The following is a 14,913-nucleotide window of genomic DNA, read 5'->3' as shown; positions in this document are numbered from 1 at the left end:
TGTAATGTTTGAATACATATAATAAACATTTAACATCAATAAACATTCAATATGAACATTACTCTCAAGTATTCGATGCAGTAGTCTGTATGTAAACTTTAACAAATTAATGAATAATATAATTTCCTATCAATGAAAATATCCTGAGTCAATTCTGTTGATCATGCACATTATGAGGTTTTCGTTTCCTCCGAAAGCCCATGACCTACTTTACTCATTAGAATCCTCCAATGTCTCATATAATCCTCTGGGTGTATCTTAATGTGAGCAGCATGCACCGATTTCTTCCACGAAACTGACGTCACGTCAAAGTCAGGAAAGTCTTTCTGCCATTTTGTCATCCTATTTTCCATGTAGGAAGGATCACACATTGGGTCATTTTCCGAGTATATCAACAAAGTTGGAACTTTCACTGGACATTGCCAAAAGTGATTAACCATATCATCGTAAATGTTTGTTGTGTGTTTCTTTGTTAGTTTATAGAAAGAGTCCATAGTAATCTGTAATGGTTTTCTTAAAGGACGAGGGAGAGAGAATGCTTCACCTATTCCGGTAGACATATGGTCATAACTTCCGGCTACTATGCTGTCAAAAATCTGAGCACGAATGTTATCCCGGAAAAATCCAAAATCTTTTCGTTGACTTGTAGCTTGCATTGAACACGTGGTAAAATTGTAAGCACCAACAGAGAAAGCATGGACAATATATTTATCTTCCTCGGGATTCCTTTTGTGTTTAAGGAAAGTTAAGAGTTCCTGGGATAATTTGGCCGACTGTGACGGCCACAGAAAATGTTGCAATTGTCCATGTATGGTCAAGACATTTAACCCTAGTTCATGGTATAACATGCAGTACTTGTCAACAGCTTTGGAGTTAGGATATAACCATTCAAAGAGCAGAACAAGATCACGTGATTTCCTTTCAGATGGCTGAACGGTCCGTAAAACAAGACGTTTACTGAGACGATTTTTAACAACTTTTGGGGTTTCTTTGTTGACAAATGAATGCTGTAGTCGACAAAAACAAGCGGATTGTGGCACTTTTAATCTCCGAAAAAGCATGATGCATCTCTTGTCCTCAATTTTCACCTGCAAAAGCAATTGCACACTGGTGACGTGGGGTATGGTGGTACACAATGTCTAATAAGCGAGCTAAATTACTTACATGCAAGATTGCTAGATTTAGTTTACTCTAACTGCTGAACTAGGCAATCCATCTACTGAAGTAATAACTTTTGAAAAATTATATAATGTCTCATCTATCGGGTGTATATTCGACTATTAGAATGAGTTAAAAAGGTTAGAATAATTTAGGCTTGGAATTAAACGAATTATAAATACTCTGTCGAACGGAATTTAAATAGAAAATTCGTGGGGTCAATAAGGTTTGCATATAAAGTAAATGTATTAAATCAATGAAAGCAGGAATTAGAGATTGTCAAAACCCCCATTTACTCCTTTTGGAGATTTTTTTTTAGTATAAAAAATTATGCTCTTAATAAAATTTCCATTCCCTAATCATTAATTTTAAAATCTAAGCGATAAATTAACACTGTCAGTGTTCGCCGATAAAACGTGCACCTGATAAAGCGAAGGACTTGTCTTCAATACTAGTACTCCGTCATTTACACAGTTGCAAGCACGTTCAAAGAACAATTCATCAGCTGTTTTTAAGAGTAATAAAACTAAATATAAAATAACAGCGTCATTAAAAGAGTTGCCTTTATTGTACTTTCAAGTCCATGTTGCAAATTATTACGAAAAAAAATATATACCTAACATGGCATACAGTGCAGTGGCACAACTTACCTGAAATCAGAGAGATAATTCGGAATAGCAAAATCGAAAGTAGGATTGGACAAACGGTTCATCAAATTACTCGACTAGAACAAAACATTGACTTGGCTAGTATGAATGGTTTGCACAAAATGATTCCTGCAATTATACGCTAAATACGTCCATCTATCTTATTGATTTTAGATAACAAATAATTGTCTTAAATTGCAAAAATAATCGATTTGAAATTACAAATTACATAAAATTAAATTCGTTGCATTCCATACTTATCACGTTTCACATACTAAATATATCCTCACTCATTCATGTTCGATTATCGAGTCTCGCTATAACCTACGGGTATACACGTATATTTAAAAATGAAATAAACATTATGTATTTGATATTTTATGTATGTTTACGCTTCTGAATGTATTGATTAATGAAACAATTATTTATAATAGACTGAATCAATATTATAATTATATAAGGCAATGCAAAATAAAAGGTTATAATAGCGAGTACCATTCCTAACATATGAGTTCTTTTCATTACTCTCATACTTAGAATATAATTGTTTATAGTGAGGGAGAATATAACAAATTATAAATTCAAAATTACAAATTATTGCTTTGAAATAACGAATCATTTGAAATTGCAAATCATCATTTTCCAAATTCAAAAAGTACGCTGCATATTCGAACTGCTGCTTTCAAGAAAGAGTATGTATTTGAACATGTTTGGTTTGTATTTTTTGTAAACATACAAATGTATCTGTAAAACCTACAGTTAAAACTCTCAATTGTGTCATTTACCATAGTTACAAGGTTGAAAAAGACCCCCCACCCCCCACCCCCACACACACAAACACATTTCAGTTTGCTTTGAATTAATACAGCCTGCCCAAAGTTTTGCATACATAAAAAAATTACATAATATTTTAAAGTATCTTTAAATCGCTTCAGTATTTTACTTTCTAATTGTTTGATTTTAATGGCGTTTGGAAAATTAATGCAGATTTCCTCTAAAATAAGATATCTTGACCACAAAACGACCTATTTTCAACGTACTGGACTGAGTGAAATCCATGAAAATTGGAAAGCGTCTTGACTAAAGATTGAAATTTCACATGTGATCATTATTTATGCCTAAATAATCTTAAAATTCGGATAATTGACAAAATTACAAAATTAGACCCAATCCAAAGCAAGGTAGAAATCGTGAGATGCTCAGACGGTAAACGGATCAAAATGTTCGGCAGACGCCGCATACAAACTACAAAGCACTTACTGATCAAGCTTCCATTTATGGGGTTTTGGTGTACACAGAACTTATTAAAGAAGCCGTTCAAAATCTGTTTCTAAATAACGATATTTATATCAGCACCAAGCCAAACATTCCAAAAAAGTGGTTTTTAAAAGTCCAAATCTACTTCTGGTAAAAGAAACTATGTTTAATGATAGTCACTTAAGAATAAAATGTAGTTTATAGGCATTAATCATAGCTTCATATATGAAAAAATATGTGCAAGTTTGGTTTTTATACGCAAATTCTATTCAGTTGAAACAAACTATATCCCCTATAGATAAAGCAGTGGCCGTAGCTCAAATAAGCTGAGCTGTCCTGTCGTTTCTTATACACAACTTATGAAATACAATAAAACATGACATCAGTAAAACTCAAATAAACAGTGTCCATATTTGTCACCAATCCGAATTTCCACCTAAATAATAAAGATTCAAAAGTAGGCTTTTATATCGCTGGAAAATCTTATATCAACTACATGAAAACACAGCAACACCTATAATTAAATGTTTAATAAATTCACAAAATTATTACCTATTTCTATGCCCCCCCCCCCCCCCCCGCCCAGAAAAATAACCTAGATAGAAAAAATCATTGACTGACGCTCCGAGCGTCAGGAAGTGTAAGGATCAATTTGTTCCATGGTCCGAAACTAAGATCAAGATCATAGTTAGTGAGCTAGACTTTGTGCAAGCTGATATACATCGGAATTTGTTACCTGCATTTTAACAAAAACAGCTTGCAGAAGAAGTACTACTGGAGCAAAATATTGATTTCCTTCAGTTTTTTTTCCATGCACCTGCTTATTCATTGCGATTCCCTATACGGACATATCCGTGTAACAGTTTTTCTGCGTTTCTAAACTATTGGATTAGTTTATTGGGGTGACACAATTATCTTCGGGCTTTTTTCTTGGATCGTTATATTGAATGGGTGTGACAACTTCCATTGTTTTGTTTGTTTGTTGTTTAACGTCCCTCACGAGAATTTTTCACTCATATGGAGACGGTGGAGGGCTGCAAATTTATACCTGTACTCGGCAATTAGGGTCATTGAGCAGTGAGGGATCTTTTTCGTGATAACACCTACTGCGACACGGGACCTCGGTTAATACGGTCTCATCCAAAGGACCGGTCTCTACGTCCCACAGTAAATTCGAACCCGCTACGTAAGGATCAACTCCTTACTCCACGACTCTATAGCAGACGCTCTAACCACTGCGCCACGCGGGCGTCATGATAACTTCCATGGAAATAATTAAAGTTTGTTCTTTTAGCATCATTCTTAACGTTCAGATTTTTTAACTTCAAATTTTATCTTTATTCATTGACATCATAACAAAACTAAACGTCTGAGTGAAAAATTCTCCAATAGGACGTTAAACAATATAAAATCAATTGATCAATCTTTGGTCTTCAGACATATATTTACGATATTTTTTTTTTCGACATACTCCACATCAACAAGGGAAATTGTCTGCAGCTTTACTTTATAATGATAATCTTTTGTCAATATTTGGTTAACTGGATTGATACATTTTGACCTGCATGCATCTAACATTGTGGAAATTTCATCATGCACGTCCATATATGTCCCTACTTTTTATACAGGCCCGTAGTACGCAGCGGAGGGGAGGAGGACTGCCTTTTTTTTCTTCTTCTGAGAATAGACTTTTTGATATATTTTTACTCTGTAAATTGTCACTTTGAAGCTGTTTGCCCCCCTCCCCCCCACACTTTTAGTTGCTGTACGGTTGAACACAGGCAAATTTCAGCATTTAAAAAATGTGCCGAAAAGTAAGAGTTACAGAATGGTCCCCCTACACCATGACAGAGGATTTTCGAGTTAGGCAGTTTATTTCTTTGGTTTATCAATTGGGGGGGGGGCACCCCCTTCCTTGAAAAACGTTGCCATAGGACTGTTATATTAAGTTTATGAAAAAAAGTCCTGAGATTAATATTATCCGTTAAATAATTATGCATTAAAGTCCACGCTACAATTTAGTCTCCATACAGAAATTCATTTTAAATTATTTCAATTGGTTTTATGAGTAGCCATCATATTTTCAGCTGTCTTTCGGCATTTCTGATCTCCTATGCTTTTGAAATTAATTCATGTAATCTTTACACAGTTTCCAAGCACAAATCAGTCAATATTTTGTTTTCTTTACTTACATCATTTTAATTTGAAACCATTTAAAGAATCTTCAATATCATGCAATATTAAATTCTTTCAAATGTTATCCATATGCATTTTCATTCCACTGGTATTCCTGATATTTGAGATAAATAAATATCTTTACCTAAATGTTCACTTTTCAATAATTTCCATCCTTCTGATGAGATGCGAAGAAGTTAAGATAAAACAATCATGATGTTTTGTATAAAGTCGTAAAATTCAAGGTAATGAAATATTACGACACCCCCACCCAACCCACAATCATGGCGGTAGGAACGGGGGGAGGGGCGTGCCCCCTCCCCCCAATAATTTTGCCGGTATTTAGAATAGTATAGAAAACATAGCTACTATATGCTTGTTCGCTCTCATAATAACGTCTGACGACCTTTTTTTTTTTTTTTTGCTTGACAAGGAATTTTGGTTGTTGATAGTGCCCCCCCCCCTCCCCAAATGAAAAATGTATGGTTGTGCCCCCCCCCCCCCACTAAATTGCTTCCTACGGGCCAGTCATCTTCAAAAGTGGACGGAAACATTTATAGATATTAATTGCTTAGTAAGGCAAAACTGTTACTTATATCTTTGCTATAGCTATTGAACCTGTTTGTCAGGGCAAATGCAAGGTAAACGTCAGGAATGGCGGATCCTCATTCTCACAAACCTTACTTTAACATATGAAATGTGAAGAATCTTATTTACTCAAAAAGCATTTGCTAGATAATAAATGGTCAAAACCAAAAAATAAATAACAAGAAATATGCAAGTTAGTAAAGCATAAACATTAAATATCATTGTTTTAAAACATAATATAAGACCGGAATACCATACAAAACACTTCTAAACAGTTTTAAAAAAGTACAAGTTCAGTATAGTCACCTATGCATAAATACATTCACAAGTACTTATAACAATCCCAAATAACTATATTCTGTAATATATATATATATATATATATATATATATATATATATATATATATATATATATATATATATATATAGGTACATGTCTGGTAAGTGTAACTTTGAGTTAGATGTTACACGTACAGTTGCGTAACATTAACGAGAAAAACTTTACACAATAAATGAAAAAACATAGTTGTAACTTTTAATTTCTAATTGCAAATTTGGTTTTTGAGATCGATTACTGTTTGTTATCCTCACCTTTTCATATACATGCCACATGCAGAAATACCCTACACAATATCAAATAACTGTCAAAAAGACGCAAGTTGGGATCACTTCTAGAATAAATAACAAAATGTTCTTTAAAAAACAAATGTGTTTTTTGAAGTTTTGCCTCAATTAATAATACTAATAATTATAACAAAAATAAAACTACATTCAAGGAAAAACATGATGCAAGTTTGCTTTAGTTGCCAGATATAATGGGACTCGTAACAGAGACAAATATCTTAATACAATGAAAAAAAAGCCAACGTGAGTGAAAGTTTGGAAAACATGATGCAAGTTTGGTTAAGACAAATAACTTAATACATTGAAAAAAGCAAGCAATAAGTGAAAGTTTGTAAAACATTGTGCAGGTTTGGTTTAGCTACCACATGAATAAGTATACCTATAACAAAAACAAAGAACTAAATACAGTAAGTAAAAACAACATGCATGCAAGTTTGGTAAATGCATTTTAATAAATTAATACCAAATAACTTTGAAAGTGCAAGTTTGGTTAAGCTTCAACAAGTAACATTACAATTATATGCCACATTTCAACATACTCATAACTTGAGGAAACACTGCTCACTGAAGAGTTTTATGCAGTTAGAGTGATCTGCCCTTTGATGTAAAATGGAAAAGAGCGGAAATAAGAGTAAATGACTGAATTTGAAATAGATTGATTTTTTTAACATTATATTATAGTAGGATAAAGTAATTGAAAACATTATTCTCAAGTATTCCTCTAATGTGAATAAACAACAGTGATTTCTATTCACTAATACTTTTTTTGTCTTTGGAGATTTTTCCCGGAGAAATATGACAGGTACTCTATGTTGAAAATGAACTAGATAAACTCAGTATTATATGAAACAATTTTCTCAAAGTCCAAAAAGCATTCTTCATTAGTGTTTAGAGCTTCCTTAATGCAACAAAACTAAATTTAAATCTATTTGGAAAATTAAAAGTGTGGGTTCATTGCCTATATGCAGTACACAGAAACGGCATAAGTGAAAGTTTGGTAAGTGCAATTTTGCCTTTTTCTGCAAATAATTATACTCATACACTGTAACAATTACGCAATACTATATATGCAGTTTATTGCTATAATAAGTGCAAGCTTGTACTATATGTATATTTGTCATTTGTATAAATACTCAACACAATGTCAAATACATATAACCATATAGAAAATAAATAAACAATAAAAGGGCAAGTTTGGTACATGCAAGTTTGGATTAGATGTTATTTGTATAAATACTTAACACAATACTTAATTTCTATAGACAGTAAATAAACAATGAGTGCAAGTTTGGTAAATTTAAGTTTTGTTTAGATGTCATTTGTAAAAATACGCAACACTACATCAAATTTCTATGGACAGTAAATAAACAATAAAAGCGCAAGCTTGGTACATACAAGTTTGGATTAGAGGTCATTTGTATAAATGCTCAACATTACACCAATAATCATAGACTTTATTATTATTCTTTCTTTTATCTGTAACTTATAATACTCATATCAATACCAAATAACTTGACTATATTAGGTAAATAAGCTATATACGTGCAAGTTTGGCTTAAATGCTTCATATATCAATTATCATAAAGATACCACATATATAAAGTTTCATAACGATATCAAATACCTATATACAATACATAAACAATACGAAAGTGCAACTTTGGTAAATGCAAGTTAATTTCTGATGTTACATGTACAAAGTTTAATAATCACAAATAACTATATACTGTAAATAAAAACAACATAGACGCAAGTTTGGCAAATGCAAGTTTAAGATGTCACATATGTAAAGTGTTATAACGATAGCAAGTAACTATATACAATACATTAACAATACAAGGGTGCAAGTTTGGTAAATGCATGTTAATTTAGGATGTTACATGCATAAGTCTAATAATTACAAATAGCTATATACTGCTTATAAACATTACCTATGCATAAATTTGGTAAATGCAAGTTTGTTAAAGATGTTACATGGATAATGCCTCATAACAATGATAAATAACTATATACAATAAATAAATTCTACATGGATGCAAGTTTGGTAAATGCAAGTTTGTTTCAGATTCCACAAGTATAAAGACTCATAGCTATAACAAAAAATAATGTACTGTAAACAAACAATAAATAGGTGTCAGTTTGGTAAATGCAAGTTTGTTTAAGATGTCACATGTATTAAGTACCATAACTAAAACAAATAACTATCCACAGTAAGTAAACAATATTTAGCTGCATGTTTGGTAAATGCAAGTTTCTTTAAGATGTTTTAAGGCAACTGATAAATGTTGAATGAAATGTGCATGAAGTTTGGCTGAGAGGTGACTAAAAGGTCAGTGAAATGTTTCTGCCCTTCAGTCACTGAATGGCAACTGAAAAGACAGTGAATGCCGCTTTTCAGTTTTAACTGAAAGGTCTTATTTCTTCCTATGATAAAAATAATAAGATACTGTAAATAAACAATACAAAGGTGTAAGTTTGTTTAAAATGTCACACGTATAAAGTCTTATATCTTCAACAAATAACCATATAAAGTAAATAAACAATACAAAGCTGCAAGTTTGATAAATGCAAGTTTGTTTAAAATGCCACATAAATAAAGTCTCGTTACTATAAAAAAAAAAAATAACTATACACTGTAAACAAACAATAAATAAGTGCAAGTTTGGTAAATTCAAGTTTAAGATTCCACATGGAAAAAGTCTCATAACAATGATAGATAACTATATACAGTAAATAAATGATTATACTAGGTGCAAGTTTGGTAAATGAAACTTTGTTTCAGATGTCAAATATATAAAGTTTCATATTTATATAAAAAAAAATACTATATACAATAAATAAACAATACATAGGTGCAAGTTTGGCATATGCAAGTTTGTTTCAGATTCCATATGAACAATTCTCCTAACTATAAAAATAATTATGTAAGGTAAATAAACAATACAGTAAATAAACAATACAAAGCTGCAAGTTTAAAATGTCACACGTATAAAGTCTTATATCTTCAACAAATAACTATATAAAGTAAATAAACAATACAAAGCTGCAAGTTTGATAAATGCAAGTTTGTTTAAAATGCCACATAAATAAAGTCTCGTTACTATAAAAAAACTATATACTGTAAACAAACACTAAATAGGTGTCAGTTTGGTAAATGCAAGTTTGTTTAAGATGTCACAAGTATTAAGTCTCATAGCTAAAACAAGTAACTTAGTACGGTAAATAACACAAAGGTGCAAGTTTAGTAAATGTAAGTTTGTTTTGAAAACCACATGTATTAAGTACCATAACTAAAACAAATAACTATCTACAGTAAGTAAACAATATTTAGCTGCATGTTTGGTAAAGTTTAAGATGTTTTAAGGCAACTGATGAATGATGGCTGAAATGTGCCTGAAGTTTGGCTGAAAGGTGACTAAAAGGTCAGTGAAATGTTTCTGCCCTTCAGTCACTGACTGGCAACTGAAAAGAAAGTGAATGCCGCTTTTCAGTTTTAACTGAAAGATAGCAAATAACTGTATATTCTAAATAAACAATACAAAGGTGCAAGTTTGTTTAAAATATCAAATGTATTAAGTCTCATATCTTTAAAAAATAACCATATACAGTAAATAAATACAAAGCTGTATGTTTGGTAACTGCAAGATTGTTTAAAATGCCATACATATAAAGTCTCATAACTATAGCAAATAACTATATACTGTAAACAAACAATACATAGGTGCAAGTTTGGTAAATGCAAGTTTGGAAAATGTAAGTTTGTTTAAGATGCCACATGTGTAAATTCTATAATAAGTAACTATATATACACAGCAAATAAGCAAGTTAAGAGCAAGTTTGGTAAAAGCAAGTTTGGTTTAGCTTCCTCTTATAATAGCCATAGCACTAACTTTAGACAATAGATAAACTATATAAGCGGAAGTTTTTAAATGCCGCAAGTCTTTTATGACAAAAAATAATTAATATATACAGTTAATACACAATATGTCCAAATTTGGTAATGCAAGTTTGGATTAGATACCATAGTATAAATACCAATAGCAAAATACCTTAGTATAGTATAAAAATATATGTGTCATGCAAGTTTTGAAAATTGCAGGTTCAGCGTAGACACCATATGTATAAATATTAATATCAATTTCAAAATGTTAGCAAAAACAACATAACTGCAAGTTTTGTAAGTCGAAGTCTGGTTCAAGTGCAACTAATTATACGTATAACAATACCAAATAACTATATAACGTAAATAAAATATATAAAGTGCAAGTTCAGTAAATGCAAGTTTGGTTTACGTTCCACATGAACAAATTATCAGAACAATAACAAATAACTATGAAATATATATAAACAATACATACAGGAAAGGTTGCTTAATGCAAGTTTGAGTGAGCTCCTACTAATAATACTTAAAACAATAATAAGCAAATATATATTGTAAATAAAAGTGCAAGTATGGTTATGCACGTTTGGTAATAAGTTACCACCTTTGGATGCCACATATATATTCTTAAAACAAGAAAAAATTAATATACTCAGTAATAAACAAATTAACGATAGAAGAGCAAGTTTGTTAATTAATGCTAGCTTGGATTGGCTGCCACTTATGATAGTCATAATAATTACAAATAATTACAAGTTTGGTAATTCCAAGTTTGGTTTTAATTGCCACTATAATAGTCATAACAGTGACGAATAACTTTGTAAAGTAAATAAGCAATTTACATGTGTAAATGCAAGTTTGGTAATGCAAGTAAATTTGAATTAGATACAACTTAACAATAAATACCTATAACAATAGCAAATAACTTAAAAGAGTAAAAATAAAAACATAAGTGCAATGCCAAGTTTGTTTATCATTTGACTCCAACATGTATAAACACTGCTCTCAATAACAAGAACTAAATACAGTAAACAAAAACAATACAAATGCAAGTTTGATGAACAAACCCTTCTTCTATACAGTACAAACAACATAAATACAAGTTTGGTAAATGTAAGTTTTGGTTTCGTGCAACTATTAATACAGGTAACAATATCGTATACGTATATACAGTAAAAAACAACATATTCGTAAGTGCAATTTTTGTTGTAACTAATAATACTCATAAGAACAACAAATACCCACATGCAAAAAATAAATAATAATAGTGCAAGTTTGGTCTAGATTCGACATACGATAGAATATCCATAACAACAACAGATAAGTTAAAATAAAAACACCACAATTACAAGTTTATTAAGTGTGCGTTTTGTTTAGCTGCCACTTATAATACTCAAAACCACAACAAAGACCTATATTAAAGTACAAAATAGGTACAGAGATGCAAGTTTGGTTAAGTTGCAACTAATAACACTGATAAAAAGAAAACAATTATTGTAAACAATAATAAGCACAATTTCAACAAATAGTAAAAAAAATTTCAACAAAAATTAAAACAAGAAATGGAAAATAATAAAAGCAAGTTTTGTAAATATTGTAACAATAACAAACAATTATAAACAGACACTTTAACAACATAAGTGTAAACTCGGTTTAGCTACCACTAGTACTACTGAGAAAAATAATATAAAAAATAAAGAAAAATCAACATGAGGGCAAGCTTGATATAGACGTTTTGATAGTCACGACAATAAGAAATAACTGTAAACAATAAAAACAACAACAACAACAAAACTGCAAGTTTGATTAAGATGCCACATCTATATACATAGTAAAGCAATAGCAGTATATAATTTAAAAAAATAGATGTAAAGCTGTCATTAATAACTAACAAATACAAGTTTTAAAAAGCTGTTGATCTGTGCTCCACTGCTTGTTTTAGGTACAGCTTCCTGTCAATTAAAAGTAAACAGGTCAAAGTTGGACCCAATCTAGATCACTTGAACTAACAAGAGGCCCAAGGGCCTTATCGGTCACCTGAGTACAACAATTTAGAGGATCCATAAACTGATAAATGAAGCTTTGTTGCCAAATAGCAAGAAAAATACTATGATTATGATCAACAAAATAATTGGTCTAGTATCTTTCTATCTGTCCCCCATTTATCACTATTACCATGCAGACTTTTAATAAAATGTCAATATTATTACCTCTCACATTGGCCTCACTTGCCTTTTGAAGAACATTTAAGAAGATAAATTTCCAAGTCTACCTCAGGCCCGTAGGAAGCAATTTCAGTTTTGGGAGGGGGGGGGGGGGGGGGGGGCACAGCCATACATTTTGAGGGGCCACTACCAAAAAAATTTCCTGACAAGCAAAAAAAAAAAAACAAAAACAAAAGGTCATCAACTACCAAAAATTTCATGACAAGCAAAAAAAAAAAAAAAAAAAAAAAAAAAAAAAAAAAAAAAAGTCATCAAACGTTTTTATTGAGGGGGCACAGGCACATAGTATCTACATGTATCTTTACTATAGTAATCTATATATCGGCAAAATTATAGGGGGGAGGGGCACGGCCCCCCGTGCCCCCCCCTCTCCCCGGTTCCTACGGCCATGCACCTGATTATTAATACTATTGAAAGTACTTTTTGTATTATACAACAAAAGTTCTTGCATAATTATCTTATTCTATTAACCTTTCAAATACATTTTCTACAGTGATTGATTATCAAAAGTGAATGGCAGAGGGGAATAACTTCACTCAATAGAATATAAATTAATAGAGCCCTGGCCAGGACCAGAACACTTGACTTAATGGTCCAGATGTTCAAAATTCTGGTAAAAATACCCTTGCTCAATAAAACTTTTACTCTTTTTGCTTCCAATATGCCCAGGAGCAGAGGAGAGTTTCGAACAAATAATGCATTTTCACTATTTAACACAGCCCTACCCTAACACCAGAACCCATGACCTTGGGTCATGAAAATTTACAGATTTGGAAGAGGTACTCTCATCATCATAACTATGCAATTAGTTGAAGATTTTCAAAGAATTCACACATTTTCCACCTTATAATCAAATACCCCCCCCCCCCCTTTAGAGAAACATCAGAACTCCTGGGACCACAATTTCAAAAAATTTTGTAAAAGCATTCTTGCTCATCATAACTATACACTTGTTTCTTTGCTTTATAACCAGGAGTAGAAAAAATATTTTGAAAGAAATTATTAATTTTCACTATATAATCAATAGAGCCCCCCACCCCCTTCATCAGAACCCCTGACCCAGGGGCCATGAACTTAGTTTATTTCATACCCAGGAGCAGAGGAGAAGATTTTCAAAGATTTAATGCATTTTCACTATATAATCAATAGAGCCCTGCCCTAATACCAGAACCCCTGAACCAGGGGCCATGAAATTCACAATTTTGAAAGAAGCACCTATGCTCATCATAACTATGTACCAAGTTAATTTAGTTAATTCCCATGAGCAGAGAAGATTTTCAAAAATATAATGCATTTTCACAATATAATCAATAGAGTCCCGCCCTAACACCAGAACCAATGACCCTGGGGCCATGAAATTCACAATTTTGAAAGAAGCAGCTATGCTCAACATAACTATGTACTTAGTTAGTTTATCTAATACCCAGGAGCAGAGAAGATTTTCAAAGAAATAATGCACTTTCACTGTATGATCTATATAGCCCCACCCTAGCACCAGAACCCCTGACCCTGGGGCCATGAATTTCACAATTTTGGTAGAGGGCTCAATTCTTATTACAATCATGCCAACAGTTTGACTGCTTGATGTCCAGGAGTAAAGAAGATTTTTAAAGATTGCATTACTTTTAGTGGTTTTAGCCCTACCCCTCAGGCCCCAGGGGGCAGGGACCATGAAATTCACAATTTTTGTTCCCCTTTACCCATAGATACTATATACCAAATTTGGTTGAAATTGGTTGAGCGGTTTCAGAGAAGAAACTGAAAATGTTAAAATGTTTTTTTTTTTTTTTTTTCTTTTATTAAAAATATATGCAACATACAACATATTGGGCAAAGATTATATTATACATTACAATTAGTATTTTTATGACATATCAGAATTATAATACATGTACTTCTGCAGAGAGAGAGAGAAAAAAAAATATGCATCATACCTGTCTAATAAGCATTCTACTACTTTTACAGCATTTTCTTTAATCAAAACAGTGTGGGTTTTTTTCAGCAAACTTTTTTTTTTTTAAAACACGTATAAATTGATTTAAAGGATATACAATGTATATATATATAGGAAAAAAAAGTATTGAATCCGGGTAGCTAAAGGGGTCTTATTCAACACCAGCACTGTCCATAATGAGGACCCCTAGCTACCACACATGAGGACTGTTTTCCTCATGTGTTGGATATACAAATGTCTACTCCATAATTAGCGTAACATAAGATTTTTTTTTCTACAAACAATTTGCTACATCACTATATAAGTTATTTCCTATTTTGCCACATTTTCTCACAATAGAATTTTGTAAAATGAGACAGTTTTTAACATAAGATTTCAATTTATCTTCTGACATTCTTTCATT

The 14,913-nt window shown here is 31.8% G+C and overlaps 1 protein-coding gene across 1 annotated transcript; it reads right to left on the bottom strand.

The window, feature by feature from the left end:
• Positions 1-2: 2 nt before the first annotated feature.
• LOC133201449 (uncharacterized) lies at positions 3-8,237 on the bottom strand. The gene is made up of 2 exons (XM_061337255.1): positions 8,234-8,237; positions 3-1,068 (listed from the first exon to the last, which is right to left on the bottom strand). Exon 2 carries the CDS (start codon positions 1,059-1,061, stop codon positions 171-173), a length of 891 nt encoding a protein of 296 aa, XP_061193239.1. The 5' UTR covers positions 1,062-1,068; positions 8,234-8,237; the 3' UTR covers positions 3-170.
• Positions 8,238-14,913: the final 6,676 nt, after the last annotated feature.

The sequence above is a fragment of the Saccostrea echinata genome, unplaced genomic scaffold (assembly GCF_033153115.1).
Source record: "Saccostrea echinata isolate AGI-Se365-2 ecotype Australia unplaced genomic scaffold, CSIRO_AGI_Sech_v1 ptg000002l, whole genome shotgun sequence".
NCBI classification, from domain to species: domain Eukaryota; kingdom Metazoa; phylum Mollusca; class Bivalvia; order Ostreida; family Ostreidae; genus Saccostrea; species Saccostrea echinata.
The sequence above is the reverse complement of the archived record's forward strand: the minus strand, read 5'-3'. Positions and strand labels throughout refer to the sequence as shown.